The sequence below is a fragment of the Neovison vison genome, chromosome 2 (assembly GCF_020171115.1).
Source record: "Neovison vison isolate M4711 chromosome 2, ASM_NN_V1, whole genome shotgun sequence".
Taxonomy (NCBI): Eukaryota; Metazoa; Chordata; class Mammalia; order Carnivora; family Mustelidae; genus Neogale; species Neogale vison.
In genome coordinates this window covers 86,514,617-86,535,147 of record NC_058092.1, presented here as the reverse complement: position 1 = coordinate 86,535,147, position 20,531 = coordinate 86,514,617, and the positions used below count along the sequence as shown (strand labels likewise).

At 39.5% G+C, this 20,531-nt stretch overlaps 1 protein-coding gene across 2 annotated transcripts; it reads left to right on the top strand.

The window, feature by feature from the left end:
- The first annotated feature begins 573 nt into the window (after positions 1–573).
- On the top strand, positions 574–20,268 carry EXTL2 (exostosin like glycosyltransferase 2). 2 transcript variants are annotated; one of them, XM_044238773.1, is made up of 5 exons: positions 574–935; positions 3,159–3,237; positions 14,731–15,158; positions 15,806–15,876; positions 18,218–20,268. In XM_044238773.1, exons 2-5 carry the CDS (start codon positions 3,233–3,235, stop codon positions 18,704–18,706), a joined length of 993 nt encoding a protein of 330 aa, XP_044094708.1. In that variant the 5' UTR covers positions 574–935; positions 3,159–3,232; the 3' UTR covers positions 18,707–20,268. The 2 variants fall into 2 exon arrangements, with proteins under 2 accessions (XP_044094708.1, XP_044094709.1); XM_044238774.1 differs by lacking the exon at positions 3,159–3,237.
- Positions 20,269–20,531: the final 263 nt, after the last annotated feature.

The following is a 20,531-nucleotide window of genomic DNA, read 5'->3' as shown; positions in this document are numbered from 1 at the left end:
CCAGGCGGCAACCTGTACTGCAGCCGCCAGTCTGCAGGAAGCGCAAGTGATGGTTTTGCCGGGGGAACTCGGGGCGCTCCCAAGTCCTGGTACGCCAGTCCCCCGAAAACAGAGCCTGGCCTTCCCTACGGCCAAGTGTGAGGCAATCAATACATGCCTTCCGAAAGAATGTTAAATGAATCCAGGAGAAGCCCTTTGAAGGAAACCCCTCAGAGAGACCGTGTTGGAATTGAGGTTTGGGTAAGGCATCGCCTCCCGGACAGTCTCAATCCGCGACCCCCTCAAAACTCTCGAGTTCGTGCAGGTCCCCTTCACTTCCAGGTCATCCCGGGGACCGCAGCCGCGGCTGCAATTCTTGTCAGACTCTCCCTGCGCCTTTGAGGGAGGTGCTGAAGGAGCTGACCCGCCGGTGGGGCGCGAGGACGCGCGGGGCGCAGAGAGGCGAGCTCTCGGGCTTGTCCCGGGCACCCACAGTCGTTGGAACGTTCCTGCGGGCGCCTTTCCGGAAAATTGTTGGGATTGGGTCAGGTGGCCCATCACGTGAATGATTAAAAGTTGTTACCTTGGGGAAGAAACGGGGGAAAAGGAGGACTGGCTTTTTTGGAAGTGGGCTGGAAACTACAAAACCGAGCTTCTCGGGAACTGCCTTTTAGTCTAACAGGAAGTGGAGCGTCACCGGGAGGGAGGGGCGGCCACCCGGGGACTGTCCCCTGCTTCAGGCGCTCACTTTGCGGGCGGTGTGTTTTTCAGGTTAACCGCTCAGCGTGTGAGGCAGGGCGGTTGCACGCGGCTGGGTTTAGAAAACAAACAAACAAACAACAACAACAAAAACAAACAAACAGAAAATGAGCAAGCGAGACGCCCCTTCCGTTCTATGAGAACCAGGCTGCAAGCAAATAAATCGGCTGGCCCCGCTGCAATCTTCTGCACTCGAGGTAGGGATATAGCAAATGCTCTCGTGTTAAAAAATGTTTTGCAGTGAGGATATATACATGTTTTACTCTCGTTCTTGGAACTTTGTGTGAATGGGGGTAGTGATTCGTTGTCTTTATTTTTGGGAAAATGTAATTTTTTTCAGTGTTCATGTTAACGAAAACTGCTGTGTAAAACAGCTAGATTCCAGAAATTAAGTTCTGTGAAGAGTATTTTTGCCTTTCTTGGCCTAGGTTTTATTATTTTAAACATAGAAGTATTTTCAATTAGTAGAATTTACTTGTTTTTTTTAGGAGGCTTTTATATGAGCCATAGACTTTGAATTTTACTCTCCTGCACTGCTGGGGAAATATTAAGTGGGTGCAAACTAGGTTAAAGATAAATATTTCCATGGTAATTGAGTTTTTCTCCAAAACGGCTTTATTTCAATATGATGTAACTGGGGAGGGGTGGGAGATCTATAGAAATAGCCAAATTTCAGTAACTGATTTTCCGTATTTTCTTAATTCATCAAGGTCAGCTGCAGTTTGAGCCTGTATTTTTGCATTCCACCTCTGAAAATGAATTCTGCATTTTATCCCATATTGCTATGAATGAGAAATTGCTCAGCTGGTTTATGGAGAAATCTGCATTACCCCATTACTCCTTTCAAATACTTTTGAAATAAGTTGGAGAAATTGAAGTTTAATTTCAGTTATATTTGTTTCCTGGGACTCCCAAATTGCCCCACACCCCACCCTCAAATATATAGATATTCCCGTGAGGGCCTTCTCCTTTCAAAAAGTGACGATGGCACTTCACATCTTTCAGTCTTAGATGACATAATTAGTAACTTTGATACTAAAGGCATTTTATTGGAAACAGAAATTGAACAGTAGTTAGTGAGGAAAAGTTCTACAAGTGGGAAATGTTTGTATTTCACTTCTTTTTTCATTCTGAAATATTTTGTCCATATATGTTGACCAATATATATTGTCATATCAAAGTTAAAGTTAGTTTGTTTCATTCAGGAGTCATTTAACGAGTTTCTACTATCTGCTATGCTCTGTGTTGGTACAGGGTGGGAGGAGCAAAATAATTATAAAGCCAGTTAAGTCCAAATTCTTTCCCTGGAAGAATTTTATGGGAAGAAGCAGCTGATGTGAGGAGAAGGGGTGACAGGCAAATCAGTCTAGGATTTTAGAATTGTGTGATGTTTCAGATGTGCACTAAGTAAGCCCTTGGTGTATCAAAGGAAGACAACTGTCACTCAGTGAGTCTTGATAATATACCAAGCCTTTTGTCCCAGCCATCTTGTTGCCCCTTCAGATAACTTGTTTCATGAAAGAACATTATTTTGGAAAATCGAAAAGGATTCTTCAGCTCAATTCAGGTGGTCATCACAGATGCAGGATTTTGAAATATTCCAATCATAATTCTTAATTCTTTCTTGTCTTAAAAGATTGAAAGGGGTTTCTTAGGTCTTAAAAATAGATATTGTAATAAACAGTTTAAAATTAATAAATGGATTTCTACCCTGAACTTTGAAATATTTGTTTAGATCATTTTCTACTAGTTAACTGCATTACATTAACTAGGCAGACTATACATACGATGGAAAAAAACCCAGCTTCTAAAACATGTGATTGAGGACTGTGAGAAATGAATGCAGAGTGGATGAAGGGGCAGACGTTTATCTCCAGTCAGGGTTCCAGCTCCTTTCAGGCAGTCGTCAGTAAGGAATAGGAAGGATGCCATCTGTCATTCCTCAGTAATCAACCCTGGTTAGACCCCATGCTTTTTTGTATGCTTCAAATTGAATGCCCTGTGAACCTTGACTGAATAAAGAAGCTGTGATGGTGGATAAAACTACAGATTCTTAAAAATCTAGAAATCGAATGTCAGGGTAAATTGCTAATGCATTCCAAGGTTTTGCTCCATGGTACATATATATGGCATATAATTTTCAAATGTAAAAACACATCAGACAGGCGGGATGATATGAGTTTATTCTGCTTCTGCATACTTCCCAGAGGTGAACACAAAACATAGCAAGGTTAGCTCCAGGCTCACAGGAAGACTTTACCTATCTCACTGCCTAACTGTAATTTTTAGAACACAGAGTAACTCATTTTAATTTCTAAAAATAACCTGAAGCGTATAGGCCATGGCATTGAAAGCATTTTTTAAAATTTCCTGATGGTTGACAAAAACATCACAGAAAAATCTTTGATTTCCCCTAATAGCACCAGGAGATCCTGTTCCTATCAATTACAGAAGCCATTAAGAAAATTTTTTAAAAAGTTAAAACTTTATCATAATGAGGTAAGTACCAGTATGGGATTTTGTTTGTTTGTTTGTTTTTTAAAAATTGGGGTAAAATACACGTAACATAGTATTTGCTATCTTAACCATTTTTAAGTGTGTAGTTTCAGAGTATTCAGAATATTTACATTGCTGAGCAGCCATTCTCCAGAACTTTTTCATTTGGCAGAACCGAAATGCTACACTCATCAACCAACTCGCCATTTCCCCCTTCCCCCAGCCCCTGGCAACCACCATTCTACTTTTTGTCTCTTGTGAATCTGTAGATGCCTCATATCAGTTTGTCTTTTTGTGACTGGTTTATTTCACTTAGCATAATAGCCTCAAGGTTCATCCATGGTATAGCATGTGGTAGAATTTTCTTCCTTTTAAAGGCTAAAGACTATTTCATTGTACTTATATACCACATTTTGCTTAGCCATTCTTCTGTTAATGGATATTGGATTGCTTCCATGTTTTGGCTCTTGCGAACAATGCTGCTGTGCACATGAGTGTACTACGGGTATCTTTCTCTAAGAAAAATTATTTCCTCTAGAGATACTCTTGTTTCCTTGGAAAACTTGAGCCAGGGTCTGTTAGAAAACTCTTTAAGGCCTCCTTTAGTCTTACCCATTGAAATAGTTCAGCGTATGGAATAAAGCCAATACCCATAAAGTTGAAATATTCTTGTAGACTAGAACAAAGGTGAAGATAAGAGACTACACAAGACACTGAAAATACAAAGTGGCAAAAGTGTGGAGTTTGGTGTGACCAACCACTCTTTCTGTGGCTCAGGGAGAATCACTTCATAGTCTCAGTCTCCACCATCCCATCTCTAAAATGGGGGTGGATATATTTTAATTTCCTTGTCTCTTAAGATTTGAAACCTTACTGATTTGAGATATTATATAACACACAGGTGGCAGAGGTCTGACAGTTTTCATTCTGCTCTGTGAGGGCAGAAACTGGGTTCTCTTTGCATTACCATCCCTAGTGCCTGACAGTGCTGGGCACGGGGTAAGTACCTCTAAATGTTTGTTGACTGGTGGATATTTGCCATGGGGATTCGGACCTTCCTCTAATAAAGTTAGAAAGCTTGTATGAGCCAGGATTGCTTTGATGTAGGTTTGGTATCTGAAACTATTTATAAATTATAACTCATATGTATGAAATCTGTTTCTCTTAGAGATTTTGGAATGTGAGTTTATTGCTGAACACCACTGTTTTCTAAAAGAGAAGTTTCCATAGAATATTCCAGAGATCCGTTGCCTAACAATCTTGCCTTCTCTCCGTTTTCCTGTGACTGAAACAGAAGTTCAAATGAAAAACTGTATTATGCTAGAATGGTAAAAGTAATATATTTGCAGATGTACTTGGTTTCTTTTGACCCATTTCTGGAACTAATTTTGCATGGCACTGTACTGAGCTAAAAATGCTTTTCTATTTCTAGGCTTTCTTCTAAGGATGCATTGACTCCTTGGATCCTTACAAGTCATGGATGTTCCTCTTAGAAATAAGGCCTTTCCTACTCCTGCCCTAATACATGTCCCTGGAATTGGTCCTCTCCAAACATCATCATCACCATTATCTTCATCATAGCTGCAATTAATTGGCAATTCCAGGAGAAAGATCCAAGGCTAAAGTGAACTCTCATCTTGCATAGTTTTATGTAACATAAGCTGGGCGCTTTGAGGGTTAGAGAGGACCTTGCTGTCTCTCTCAGTAACAAATGGCTGGATTAAAGGAGGAGGTACTTTAAAAAAAAAGTTCCATATAATACTTATGTAAACCCTCTTAAATCAGTGTTAATGAAGCAAATCCAATTAATAGATAGTAGCTGTCTGAGGAAGTATAGAAAAGGAATCTGATACTTTTTACAGGCTTAGGAGCTAAAAATAAATAAATAAATAAAAGAAAAAGAAAAAGAAAAAGCCAGGACTGTTGGGCAGCTTTTGCTATGAATAAAGGGGTGGGAATGGGGAGAGAAGTGGAAACACAGGTACTTACTGTCCGCTATCCCTGTTTTAAATGCTACCCTTGGTGTTCATTCAGACCTGATTTACCTATAAAGGAATGGCTCACTCTGCCTGGCTGCCAACAGGAGAACGTGATCTTTCATATGCCCAGTACGGAAATTCTTTCCTTACAGCCTGAAGTGAGAAATGACCTGTCACAGCATCTATCTAGTCAAATGCGATATTGCAGTATGTGTAGCTATTTATCCATCTGCTTTAGCAATACTGTTGCAGAACTACAATTTCATAATGCAGTGAGGGCCAGAACTAAGCCTTCTAAAGGACAGGCTTTATACTGGCTGTCAGTGATCTTATATATATAGCCAGTTTTACTGTGACCAGAAAAGACGAATTGTATTTATCCGAACAGCCAGTCCATGACCCATTTTGTCCAGATTGTGGTCACCTAAATGATCCATTCTGAACACTATATAATCGATCCTAAGTACAGCAGGATCACAAGATGAATCCCACATTATGGACACTATTATTATTTATTATTACTGTAAGTCTATCCCTACTCTTGGTTTTCCTATTCCTAAATAATTTCCTATTCCTAAATACGAATAATAAATAATATTTATTGGTAACACAAAATCAGTTAACTTATTTTGATGTGTTTAGACCTGTGAAGAAAGTGATGGGAGTTAGGAAGAGCCTTGTAAGAACAGATGGGTTCCCCAGGAGGAAGAGTGAGGGAAAAATCATTTAGGAAGCAGAAGATAGCAGTTGGTAAAGGATGAGAAAAGTGGCATGGCACTTCTAAAATAACAGTGAAAAGAATGAATTTCTCGAATATGTAGAAAATACTAAAGGCAAAACTCTTCTCAGAATGCTGGATAGCACCTGGAAAAGACTTGTAAAGAAAAGTGACCTTTCGTGTGCTATTTCTGGCATTCTGTGTTTTGCCGGGAAGTAAATTCTTAGTGTGTGCGGCTTGAAATTTTAATGGAAGAGGCTTATTATGGGCAATAGTGAATGACATTTGGCAGCAGTGTTCTTAGTTTTCTTTTTCTGCCAATTGTCTTGAAGTCTAAGGAGTTTTTTTGGTCAGTGTCTGGACCGAATCTAAAATTTCATTTCTCAACTAGGTTATATTTTATTTTCTGTTGGTTTAAATCCTGTATGCTGCCTGCCAGATTAAGTCATCTAGCTTCTAATTTTTGTTAGCTCCTTGAAGTTTGGGGAAATTCACAAGGACAGTATTATCTAGGAAGTGATGATTTTCCCCCAAGGCAAATCAGCTCATTCTCCCAAGAGCTTCCATAAAAATAAGGATGTGCAAAGGTATTTTAGTGCAGAATATCTTTGAAAAGATTAAAAAAAAATGAGAGTTCTGGGATGTTTTTATTTATCAAGCAGCTGGGCCACAAAACTGAAAGTAGAAACATGGCTCGTGCTTGAGACCACATTTCTGACGGGCCGTTCTAGTCACCAAATGGGGGATAACTCAGGTCTTTTACATAGAGGTTGGTTTCTTGGTTACTACCTAGTCTTAACTGGGCCTTCATTCACATTTAATTTAAGTCTTTTCTGTTAGTTTCAAGCATTTCTTATCCATTGTGGAGTTGAAGATGGTTTAAACAGAGTCCCTCACCCCATTTAATCACAAAGAGTTGACAGCACTCACTCAAAAAATGGGCCCGGTGCTGTCCTGGATGACAAAGACTAATGGAAACTGCCTTCCAGATACAGTCAGATTCAAAAAGGAGCATAGTCAATGGTTGTGATACCTGGGAACAAAGCCTAGTGGCACCATGTTCTGAGTTCCCAGGAGCACTGAGGATGGAGAGCGTGAGCAGTGTTTGCAGGGAAGAGGATGTTTGAAAGAGACTTGGGAGGGACCCGGGAGTGTGAGTTCGTCAGGTGGGGACAGGAAAGGGCTTTGTAGGTGGGGAAAATAACGTGTACCAGCACATGGGAGTCCTAGGCAGGCACACTGGCTGTTGGTATCGTTAAGAGCCAAGTCCTGGAATTTGGCACCATGTGTCCCTTTGCTGTGGATTGAGTGGTGTGTGTCATCTGCATGCCATAAACCTGGGCAGAAACTGCTCATCAGTTGCATAGCTGTCTCTTACAACTTGTGCACGTTCACAGAAGGAAAGCCCAGGTTCTGAATTGGCCTCTGCATTCCACTGCGGAGATGATTTTACGTCTTGGCAGCTGAAGGCCCTTTTCTGAGCATCTCTATTCTATAATCATCAGTTTTTCGACAAGTACATATTTTGCAGGAGGAACCAGAGGAGAAAACAATCTGTACGACATGAGACAAATCTAGTAGTGAAATGGCAGAATAGTTATCGTTCCTCTGCCATCTGTGGCATCAAAATGAAAATGACAGCTTCTCAATGTACGACGTCAGACTGCTAGCTGCTTTTCTACTTTTATGAGTCAGAGGACATAACTAATCTTTGTTCATACTATGCTCTGGCATATTTGTTTTCAGCTTCAGTCTGGATAATTGTTGCTTTTTCAGTCTGAAGGTACTAACCCCGAGGAAAGGATTATTCATTCAACAGCTTTCCTTCTAGGGAGTTTGGATAGATGATGTAAGTAAATAAGTGACTAGGGGGTCTTTGAAAATTCAGATTGCTTGGTCCATTTAGAGACACCCATTGAGAATTTGCAACTGTCACTTTATAGACTATGCATTATTTACTTTCTTACTTTTATACCCACATTTAAGACATTTTTTTAAGCATCTCAAATAATGCTCTTCCAAAAGCTATTCAACTCTCAGATGTTAAAAAATTTCTGACATGGTGACCCCACAGTTCCACTCCTAAGTACATACCTAAGAGAAATGAAAACATATGGTCACATAAAAAACTTGTCCATGAATGTTCATAAGCAGCATTACTCATAATAGCAAAATGGGGAAACAACCCAAATGTCCAGCAACTGATAGATAAACAAAATGTGTTCTATTTATGTGGGAATGGAATGCTATGTGGCAATAAAAAAACATGAGCGAGGTACTGACATATATATATGAGGACATGGATGAACCTTGAAGACATTCTGCTAAGGGAAGAAAGCTGGTCACAACAACCACACGTCTGATTCCATTTATATGCAATGTTCAGAATAGGCAAATCTATGGAGACAGGAAGTAGACTAGCAATTGCCTGGTGGGGGGGAAGGGCGAGGTTGGGGGAGATGAGAACAGGGTGGGGGGGGGAATGACTGCTAATGAATGGGTCTGAGGCTTCTCTTGGGGATGTAGAAAATGTGTTAAAATTAGAGTGTGGTGCTGGTGGCACAATCCCGTGAATACAGTGAAAGCCACCGAAGTGTTTAGTTGACCCTCAAACAACATGGGTTTGAACTGTGCATGTCCCTTATGTGCAGGTATTTTTTAATAAATACAGTACAGTGCTATAAATGGACTTTATTTTCCTTATGATTTTCTTAATAACATTGCCTTTTCTCTTGCTTACTTTATTGTAAGAATGCAGTCTATAATACGCATAACATACGAACTATGTTAATCCAATTTTTGTGTTACACTAAGGCTTCTGGTCAACAGTAGGCTACTAGTAGTTAAGTCTTGGGGGAGTTAAAAGTTATATGTGAGGTTTGATTGTGCCGAGTAGAGTAGTTGGTATCCCTAATACCTGTGTTATTCAAGAGTCAACTGTACTTTAAGTGGGTGAAATTTAGGGTATATTAAATAAATCTTAACAGAGTTGTAAAAAACATTCCAGCATACCAAACATAAATATTTATATTATTGTGCAGATAGTGACAGTCTTGTGTGGTGATACTTTGCTACACCATTGCAGAATTTACCATAACACAGGGGGAAGAGTTCTGGACGATGCCATCAGGAGATCTGGATTCTTGTGCTGGGTCTGCTGCTGGTGTGCTGGGTGTGTGAGCCAAGGCTAGTTCCTCATGCCTGGACCTTGAGTTCTTTCTGAAGTAAGGAAGTGACTTAGAGCTCTGAGCTGTCTTTTGGCTTATGTGTTTGTACAGTAAAGCATATAAATACTGGGGCAGTTTTGGATCCGTGGCTTTACCCCTTACTGTTTGAGTAGAACCAGGGTGGTAAGGTGTTCAGAGGCCACCTGGCTAGCAGTACTTCCCTGATCATGGTCAGGTGCATCGTGTTATGTAAAGTAGATGTAGAGCAGGGTTTTCAACCTCAACATTATTAGCATGTGAAGCTGGATAATTCTTCCCTTTGGAGGGGTGTCCTGTCCATTGCAGGATTTTAGCAGCAACTCTGATGTCTGCCCACTCAATAGCATCTCTACCTCAGTCCTGACAATCGAAATTGGCTCCAGTCTTTGCTATGTGTCACCCAGAGGATAGAGTCATCCCCCCATTGAAAACTCCTGGTGTAGAAGATGCTAGAATAACAATATGAAAATAACTAAAAGGATATGCTCTCTACCTATGAAGAACTAGTAAGTTAACGTATATGCAAAAAATATCATTTGGGGAGGTCTTTGATTTTTCAGATGACCAGGAGAAGAGGAAGGAAGACATTTTGTTTTGTTTTGCTGCCATTTACTGTGTTTATTAAAGTCACATTTAATCTATGTAGTCATGGATTGGAGAAAGGCAGAGAAGGATTAGTTAAACTGTCAGATCCTTTTTAGAATGAGACAGGGTGTCAGTAAATATATACAGACATTAAATTTAAAAAAAAAACAAAAAACAAGGATGCCTGGGTGGCTCAGATGGTTAAGCGCCTGCCTTCTGCTCAGGTCATGATCCCAGGGTCCTGGTTTGAGTCCCACATCGGGCTTCCTGCTCAGTGGAGAGCCTGCTTCTCCCTCTCTCTTTGTCTCTCATGAATAAATAAATAAAATCTCAAAAAAAAAAAAAAAGAAAAAAATTCTTAAGAAGAGGGCATAGGAGTTGAGGGCAAAAGAACTGGGAGGAGCCTCCATTTACTTCCTGGTTCTTTCCATGTACGATGTAGACTATCCTAGATGTGTTCTTCCTCATATCTCCTGTTCAAAGCTCAAAGTTGTGAATTTGGTGTTAAGTTTTTTCTCTGGAGAAAGAATAGAAGAAAGCTAGAACCTGAAATCCAGACAGCCAGTGGAGTCATCGTTATTCTCCAGACAAATCTGAAACTGTTTCTAGAGGGCCTACAGTGGAGTTCCAAACTTCACCTGTTCTCAAAGTATAGACTTGCTGCTTGCCCTGCAGTCTCTGAAGTTCTTGCTCTTCTTGCTTTTCTGTACAGACTAAAAATTTACATGATTGCATTGGGTTGCATTATTTAGTAAATACCATAAGAAATATTTATGCTGTGTTTCTAAAGATAAATTACTCACATCTCCCAACACATTTTTTGATATAGGTAAAACAGGGATTAGGAGTTATCTGAAGGAAGAAATTTCTATGATGGTCATGGGGCTAAATCCTACTTAAAAGTATAGGTTAAAGTAAAATACTCGTGTGTGTCTTCAACAATATCTATAGTAGGGTATATAATTACATAATTATATATAAATATAATTACATAATTATATTTATAGTAGGCTATAGTGATTAATTTCATTACTTTTTCTACACTAATGTTGCTGGATAGTTACCCATGTCTGCTTTAGAAACTAGAAACACCTTTGTGTAAGTTTTGCAATAGGCTATTCCTACTCGGCTATAGAAAATGAACACAAAAAACCTGGCGATTCACAGACCTGTACCCCTGGGGATAAAAATATATGTTTATAAAAAATAAAAAATTAAAAAAAAAAGAAAATGAACACAAAGATCTTAATCAGGGTGTATTTTAATGCAATTTTTGGGTGATTCTTTGCTCTGAGTGTTTATAGCTAGCCATTTTTATGCAGAACTGAAAATGTGTTTTATGAGACCTGCTTTTGATTCAATATATTAGAAGAATTTTCAAGGCCTTTGAACCAAGATTATTAATTCATAATGGTTTTTCCTTGGTTGATTACATTAACAGTATGTGTTGTTTTAGTAAGAGGGTATATGCAATGGAAAATATAGTATTCTACAGCATTAAATTACTGTCCTTGAAAAATAATCATAATAAGCTGAGGTTACTTCAAATATAATTCGTTTTATTCATATCTTGAGTGAGGCCATGATAAAAGGAGAAACACAAAATTGCTTTTCTTAACTGAACATGCCGCAGAGAGTCCAGGGGAGAATATTCTTTGAAAACTCTCTGAAAAGGTTACTACAAGGTAACATTGCTTTCCAAATCTGGACTATTGCCAAGTGAGAGCTACTGAATGACAATGACCATCCCCTTGATCTTATACATAAGCTTTTCTTTGCTTGCACAGGCCTCAATGCACTCTCTAATCATGGAGCCAATGCCCCTAGCCCTGTCAGAATTCTCCATTCCCCATTCTCATACACTTCAAATGCAGATGTTAAAGGCATGGTCCATATGGTCTCTCTATGTCCTTGCTGGACTGTATATGGAGAAACCATTTCTACAATTGCAAAACACTCCTTACCACATGAAACATGATCACGGGAGTGGGATTGTCACTTGAATTCCACCACTGCTAAATCTCCTCCATGAAAAACGAAAGGCTGGCTGAACATCATTTGGAAATTAAAGTGAGATTTCACTGGGAATCTAATCTGGAGATGGGAAGATTTAGATTACAGTTTTAGGATTGGCTGCGGTACGGTGGTCTGGCTGCACGCGCCCAGTTAAACGACAGAGTGTGGAGTCAAGAGCATAGGCATCCACACACAACAAACTTTTCTAAGGAGATGGCAACAACCAAAACTAAACTGTACAGAGGCAGTGGTATGCAAAACAGAGAGGGTGGGCTTGGTGCCATTGGCATACCACTGCTGGGAGGGAGCAGTAAGTAGTTTCCTCCAGCTTTATCACATTTGTCTATATTGTGGAATAAATGAGAGTATTCTTTTATTGTATCATCTAAGAAGAGAAAATTTTTAAAGATTTTTAGAATTTATTTATTTGAGAGAGAGTACAAGCTGGGGAAGAGGCAGAGGGAGAGGCAGACACCCCACTGAGCAGGGAGCCCAATGGGGGGCTTGATCCCAGGACCCTGAGGATCCTAAGGCAGTTGCTTAACCGACTTAAGTTGCTTAACCCAGGCCTCCCTAAGAAGAGAAATTGTATTAAAAATAATAAGAGAAGGGTGCCTAGGTGACTCAGCGGGTTAAAGCCTCTGCCTTCGGCTCAGTTCATGATCCCAGGGTCCTGGGATCAAGCCCCACGTTGGGCTCTCTGCTCAGCGGGGAGCCTGCTTCCCCTCCTCTCTCTCTGCCTGCCTTTCTGCCTACTTGTGATCTCTGTCTGTCAAATAAATAAATAAAATCTTTAAAAAAAATAAGAGAGTGTAGATAATGGATCCATTAAAGTCATCAAGAATAGTATCTCATTCTTTCCACTTCTAAGATCTATTTTTTTCTTAGAGGTTTTTGTTTGTTGGTTGGTTTTTTTTTTTTTTTTTTAAGAGGTAAAGGCTTTAACCCACTGAGCCACCCAGGTGCCCTTAAAGTTTTTTCTAAATGATTTTTGTTTTCTGTCTTTTTATGGGTAAGTATCTTTGAATATTCTTGCTCCTCATTTCTGGCTTTTGTACTTGAACAGAACAGTTGAATAGCTCTTGGATATATATGCTGAGATGTGTATGAAGGCTCAGCTGCCAAAATACACAATAAGGACTCACCTAGAAGGCTTATGGAGGCCTGAGGAGGAGCAAGTAAAGTTGAATCAGAAGCAGAACTAGCAGAATAGTAATGATAGCAGTAAACCCAAGCAACAATGGAAGTCGACAGTGCTCAGAAGAAGGCAGCAGGGATGATAGTGAACTGTGTTGGAGGCTAGGGAATCAGAGCTTCTGCGTCTCTGTAAAACCGCCTATTCGATTCTGTCTTTTCTTACATACGTGACTGAGAGTTCTGATCAGTCAGGAACGTGTGACCAGTGAATGTCCAGACCACATTCATCAGATGTTCACCTACTGTTCTGTGACCTTTGCAGGTGGATCCTTTAGGTATAGTGAGGAATAGGAGAGTATGTAGCTGCTTACAGTACCTTCTGAGCCTCCTGGACTGTGAGAGAGGGTGATTCGGAAGCTCCAGAGTCCTCCATCCATTCAGCCTGAATTTATATCCAGCAGTACATTCCTTAGCCCATAATGAGGAACAGCCTGGCCCTGGCAGCATATTTTCTTGGGTATAGAGTTCAGATCCATTTCTTAGTGGCTTCATAATCTTGAGAAAGATAGTTAACCCAAGTATCCAGGCTGTAATAAAAGATAAACTAGATCCTGTCCTTGCCCTGATCAAAACCTTCTAATGGCTTCCCATCTCAATTAGAATAAAATCAATACTCCTTATTTGGCTGACAAGATCCCTGGTCATCTGGCCCTTACTCTGATGTATTCTCTTTGTTACCACTACACTAACTTATCTTTGAGCTTACTTTTCGTCTGCCTCTCTCTACTATTTCCTCTGGGTCTAATAGCAGAGACTTTATCTTATTCATTGCTCAATTCACAGATCCTAGAACAGTGCCTGGTACAGTAAGCACTCATAACTATTTGTTTCTTTTACTGAATGAATAAGTACATACCATGATATGCGAAGCACATAGTAGACAGCCTGATAAGTAGTAAACCCACTATAATTGTTTGTCTGATCACTATTGCTGGTGCTGCTACCATTATTATCTGTTTCTTTCATTAGGCTTCTGCCTATGATTTCATTTGGGAAAAAGTTTGCTGCCAAAAAGTACTTTTAAATTTTGCACATTAGAGTGTAACTGACCTTCGAACAATGTGAGGCCAATGCCCCACACAGTCGAAAATCCACATACAACTTTTGACTCTCCCAAAACTTAACAAATAATAGCCTACTACTGACCAGAACCCTTACCTATAACATAGTTGATGAACACTTATTTTCTATGTGTATTATATACTGTATTCTTAAAATAAAGTAAGTCAGAAAAGTGGAAATGTTGTTAAGAAAATCATAAGAGAAAAATCCACCGATGGTCCTGGGCTTGATTTACTGAAAAAATCCACATATTAAGTGGGCCCATGCAGTTCAAATCTGTGCTGTTCAAAGTCCTGCTGTATACGTGTATCAGAACATCAGGCTGTACACTTTAAATAGACACCATTCTTACGTCACTGATAGTAAAGCTGTTTAAAGGATTAGTGCAGTACTAAGAGAAAGGTAACCCAATTTGAAAAGATTGTCCTGGGTCCGAATTCTTCATGTGAAAATGAGGGCAGATTTTAGAAATACACTGCTAATTCTTCTGGCTTGTGTGTAGATGAGCTTCAGTCCACAACCACGAAAGCAAGCAGGCCCAGAAGGGCAGGTCTAGTCACGGCCACTTTTCATTTTTCCCTTAGGCCTAGTTGCCCTACCAAAGAGGCAGGGAGAACTGAATTCAAATCAACTCAAATAAGATTTACCTCCGTGCTCCTTGAAAAAGCAAAACCAAAAACGTGGTCACTAGGAAGAGCGCTAATACTGCATTTTATTGCCGTTTCTATTCCAGGTGTTGCCACATCTGCAAACTTCCCGGGCGAGTGATGGGCATTCGCGTGCTTCGCTTCTCTTTGGTCGTCATCCTCGTGCTGCTGCTGGTAGCCGGGGCTTTGACCAGTTTACTTCCAAATGTCAAGGAAGACAAGATGCTCACGTTGCGCAGGGAAATAAAATCCCAGGGCAAGTCTGCCCCGGATTCCTTTACTCTAATAATGCAGACGTACAACAGAACAGATCTCTTGCTGAGACTCTTAAATCACTATCAGGCCGTGCCGTATCTGCATAAAGTGATTGTGGTGTGGAACAACGTTGGGGAGAAGGGACCAGATGAGTTATGGAACTCTCTAGGGCCTCACCCTGTCCCTGTGATCTTCAAACTGCAGACAGCAAACAGGATGAGAAATCGACTCCAAGTCTTTCCTGAACTGGAAACCAATGGTGAGTGGCTGCTGGGGTCCTAGCCGGCCTGGGCTGTGCTCCCCAGAGCAGGGGGGCAGATGTGTGGCTTTCCGGCCTTCTGCTTGTCCTGACCATGTGGAGAAAGCAGGGAGAGGGAAGCAAAAGAAAGCACTCTGGAAAACTTAAGGGACAGTTTTCAAGGTGCCAAGCAGCAGTTTCATAGGGAAGAAATCACAGATGTCTTGCAATGGTGACAAAGAGGTTAATGTGAATGAGATCTAATTACATTATTACTGTTTCACAGAAAGTAGTAAAATGCCATTCAGCTTACACTTCATGTATTATTTTTGCTACTTCCCTTTTCCTTCCATCCAGAGCAGTTTCAGAAGCACAGTAATTTGCTTAAAAGACGCTCAGTTTTATTTGTTTATAGGTTCATTTGTTTCTAGGGTAATGGATGAGAGTTGCATCATAGTATTCTCCTCAGGCAATTATTAATATCAATTACAATTCAAATAAGCACTTTTTCTGCTAGACAGATCTCTCCAGGAATACATTTCTTGTTTACCAGTTTTGTTCAGGAAATTATTCATTTGAATAATCTATCTAGGCTCATCATTGTTCATTACTAGTTTTGTTTTCAGTTCCAAACTGTTGTGTATAAATTATTTTTCCTTTTGTTGCAGCGGTGTTAATGGTAGACGATGACACGCTAATTAGTGCCCAAGACCTTGTCTTTGCTTTCTCAGTTTGGCAGGTAATGTTGCTCTGTCCTTTATGACTTCATCAGCATAAAGTTTTCTCTAGGGTTTAGTCAGGCAGCGTGGTTTATTGTGGGAGTCATCTCAATCAGTGTAGACAGGATTTATCTTAGAGACAGAAACATTTGTTGCATGGTAATCAACATGTCTCGTGTTCATTTAAACCAGCCTGCAAGTTGTGGTATCTTTTATCTATATTTGATTTATATTTGATAGGGGGAGAAGAGCTAGAACTACCTTCCAGAGAACAATGAGGAAATGATCTGGTATAGCAAAGACTAGAGTCTAGAGATATTTTTCTTTAAGGCCACAGATCTGTGTCTCAAATGAAAAGTATATTTCTATACAGAAGTATTAATATTATATATAACTTCCTTTAAACGAAAGCATTTATTACACCCACAAAATTTAATCCTATTGCTGGGACAACTTTTTAGGAATTAGTGATAGTAATAATTCCACATGCATCATTGTGGTGGTAGTTTTATTTATTTAGTTAGTTAGTTAGTTAGTTTTTTTCCCCTAAATCCTAGCTAGGATAAACAGGCATAAATTGTTCACTATTCTGTGAACACAGTTCTTTGCTACTGAGTATGTGTATGTTTTCAAGGTGCCAAACTACTTCAAAGCCAACTACTATTATGTCTAATAGTAGTTGGCTTTTACAAGTTGCAGAAACCAGGACTGCACACCAGTTTTCTGAAGATATGTCAAAGAATTAAACACTGTGCTACCCAATAAATGGTCTAATTTGTGCTACAGTAACCCTCCTTAATTAGTTACATGCCATATAAGAACGTTAGATATTAATGGTAAGTGGTCATGGTACTCAGCAGATATCAGCACTCTCTATGGCAAGATCAAAAACTTTTTTTCCCCCAACAGCAGTTTTTCCAGCCCTGTAAATAAAGCTTCTTAAGCAAAAAAATTCTAATGTAACATTCCAGCTGTGAAATTTCTATTTCAGGTAAAAAAAATCAATTTACCTTAAATGTCAGGGATGGGCAGGGTGGGGGATAAAAGAACTGTGTTTAATTAGAAAATCCAAGTAATATGGATAAACATGACTTTGAAGAATAAACAAGAACAGTTTCAATCCATTGCCCAAGGTAACCTGATTCCTAAAGTTCAGTCCCATCAGTAAGTGGCATAGTGGAGTGATTCGGGGAATAGAGGCGGGCAAGGCTGGAGTGGACATCTAGCGTGGCTTTGCACTCACTGGTTACCACTAATTTGTGCTATGACTTTTCCTCCTTTGGACCTGTGAGGTCTTCCTTTGGACCTGTGGAACTAGATTCACCCTCCTAGATGATGTCAATGGCACTTCCTCTCTGAAGCCCCCCACACTTTATCATTGACTCCCTGCCCATTCCCTTTGCCTACCAGCAACACAGCTGTCACCCTGTCCTCAGTGCTTCCAACAGGCTCACCCAGCTGTGCATACAACCATCTCACACTATGGAATTCCTTATCCACACAGCTGGATCATACCCTCCCCAGATGATGACTTGTTTGGAAAGGGATTTAACCCAGCCTGGTGTGTGTGTGTGTGTGTGTGTGTGTGTGTCCCTAGTTTAATGTCTGTTCAGGAAATGAGTGAAACACAAATTACTTATGAGATTGAACTAAATTAACTCTATAAATTCTTCTTTTCTGTGATTCACTGGTTTTCTCTTGTTTACTGGGTTTTGTTTCAGTTTTGGTTACTCTCATCTTAATTTTATGGTTTTACTACTATCCTAACTTCAAAGATTCTGACGTGTCATTATATATATATATATATTTTTTTTTTTAACTAGTATCTTTAAAAAGGAAACACCCAAGCTGAGAAGAGAGAAAAATATAACATTGTTTAAGATCAACAGTGACTTTCAGGAATATTGAAATCAACATGGAAAAACAGTAGAACACTACCCGTACATTCACAATTTTATATGCTCCTAAGAGATTGAAACAGGTTTTCAAAATAATTTATCTTCTTATCTCCCATATTAAATAGCATTCATACAGTCAGCTTCTTTTGAAGCAAATTTAGAAGAACCAGACTCTTTGGTGACTAGATTTTATTAATGTCAGAGAACGTTTGAATTTAGAGAACATTTGTAAGGTTAGAAATTTTGTTAGCAATTTGGGTTGTGATGGAATTTTGACCTGCAAATGTATCAGGGCATAGGTTTATGAAGTCGCTCAGAGTTATATGAAATTGAGATGTAGAAGTCAAGAATAAAATAAAGTTGGTATGTCAGTTTCATTATCTCTGTAATAAATCATTGCCATTCTCACCATGTCTGCTCTCAAAAAATGCCACCCTTAATTGTTCTTTTTCCACCTTTTCAGCAATTTCCTGATCAAATTGTAGGATTTGTTCCTAGAAAGCATGTCTCTACATCATCAGGTGTCTACAGTTATGGAGGGTTTGAACTGCAGACACCAGGGTTTGGAAATGGCGACCAGTACTCTATGGTGCTGATTGGAGCCTCCTTCTTCAATAGCAAATACCTTGACCTGTTTCAGAGGCAACCGGCTGCTGTCCATGCCTTGATAGATGAAATCCAGAACTGTGATGATATTGCCATGAATTTTATCATTGCCAAGAACACCGGGAAGACTTCAGGGGTATTTGTGAAACCTGTAAACATGGGCAATTTAGAAAAAGAGTCTAACGGTGGCTATCCTGGAATGTGGCATCGAGCTGAGCACTTTCTGCAGCGGTCTTACTGTATAAATAAGCTTGTTAGTATCTACGACAGCATGCCCTTAAAATACTCCAACATCATGATTTCTCAGTTTGGTTTTCCCTATGCCAACCACAAAAGTAAAATATGAAACTCAAACAAAAACACACCTCCAAACTGCTTAGTATTGGAGTAGCTTCTCTCTGCTGGATTGGTGTTTTGTTTCGTTGTGGGGGAGGGTGTTTTGTTTTGTTTTGTTTTAAGCAACATCATGAAATTTTATCCACTACAGAAAGTCTCTGCAAAGGAAAAAAATGTACCGTGCTCCTAGGACATAAGATTCCCAGGAACTTCAAAAACCAAGAAGCTGGTACTCTCAAGATAGATCTTTTTGCAAGGAATTTTCATCCCCGGATAGAACTCCTTGGTCAGCAATTTTATTGTTTACATTCTGAGACTGTTCTCCAATTTCTTTGACTCCTGGCATTTGCCTTAAGGACCCATAGCAAGTTGTCTCCAGGATCAGAAACTCCAGAAAAGCATTTCTCCACTTTTACCTGAAGGATGATTCTTTTCATTTGAAGCCTGAAATGCATCGGTGTAGAGAAAAGCCATGTGAAGGGAGAATAGTCTCCATCTCTTAGAAAAACAAGTGGAAAACTCATGAATCTCAGTGCTTTCATTGTGGTCTTTGCAAGCAGCCCTTTTCAGCACTAACTCTGCCAGCATGGTTTTGATGCAACCATCAGGGCTTTGATTTCATTGATAAGTCCATTGTGACTGGGAGAGTTCATTTTAGTAGCTGAAGGATGTCTAGCTGTTTGCTTGATTTTTGTGAATATTTACCGCATGGATCACAAAAAAATGCAACCTGTGTTTCTTATGTGCAACTTCTATGCAGCAAGGAGCAAATGTGTTACCAGATTCAGGTAGTGCATTTTGTCCCTGAATCTGACCATGAGAGTGTACGTTAATTCTTATATTTCACATAAACTGTGTGTTGTTTAAGAAACTTAAAATCTTCCAAAAGAACGGTTATTAGGAACTGACGAAAGTTACAATCCATAGTATCAAAAGATCTTTATTGTTAGGCATAGGTTACCTCATGGATACTAAAGAGTTATGTGTATTATACACAAAAGTAATCTCTCGTATTCAGAGCTACTGCTGCTTTTTTTTTTCCCCCAAAAAAGACTCAAGGCATTCATCATGATGATATTTTGATTACATACAGGAAAGAAATAACTGAATCGTAACAGAGGAATTTTATAGGGAGTCTGCGTTGGTAAATTAACTCGCTCACTCTGTGAATTAGTATCTGTGTTCCACATGGTGTCTGTGTTTCGTCCTTGTTCACACCAGTAGCAAGGAATACTTAATTAAGCCCATCTTCTATTTTCTCCTCTTCCTTTTCCCTCTCGTCCTCCTATTATGTCATTGTATTATCACATTTGCAAAGCTGTGAAAATATTATAATAATCATTGTTAATGTTCCAACAATGAGGTCTCGAGGTCTCTGTGCAGTTAGTGTAGTATCTGTTGTTTATTTACGTTGGCATGTGTATGTGTCTTAATGAAGTCAGATAAAGCCAGCAGAACCCAGAACCTCACTAAAAACCTATAATGTTCACTATCTGCTTTGGCCAACCTTGGTAGTGATTTTTTGCCTCTTGGAATTCACCTGGGAGATAAATAAAATAAACTTCTACCATGCAGATGTTCTCTTAATTAAGCAGACTCACATTTTTGTTGTCCGTATTTTTACAAATTTTTAAATAATCTATTGCTCAGGGTAAAGCAGAGGCATTGGCTACATTCCCCAGGGGGAAATTCTCCAGTGGGAAAATATTCCTGGATTTTATTTCCCATTTTGTATTCTCATACTTGTCTTAAGCACCACGTAAGTTAATCATATCATGTTTTCAGACATAGAGCAAATATGATCACAAAGTGAAGTTCAGTCTGTGATACAGAGG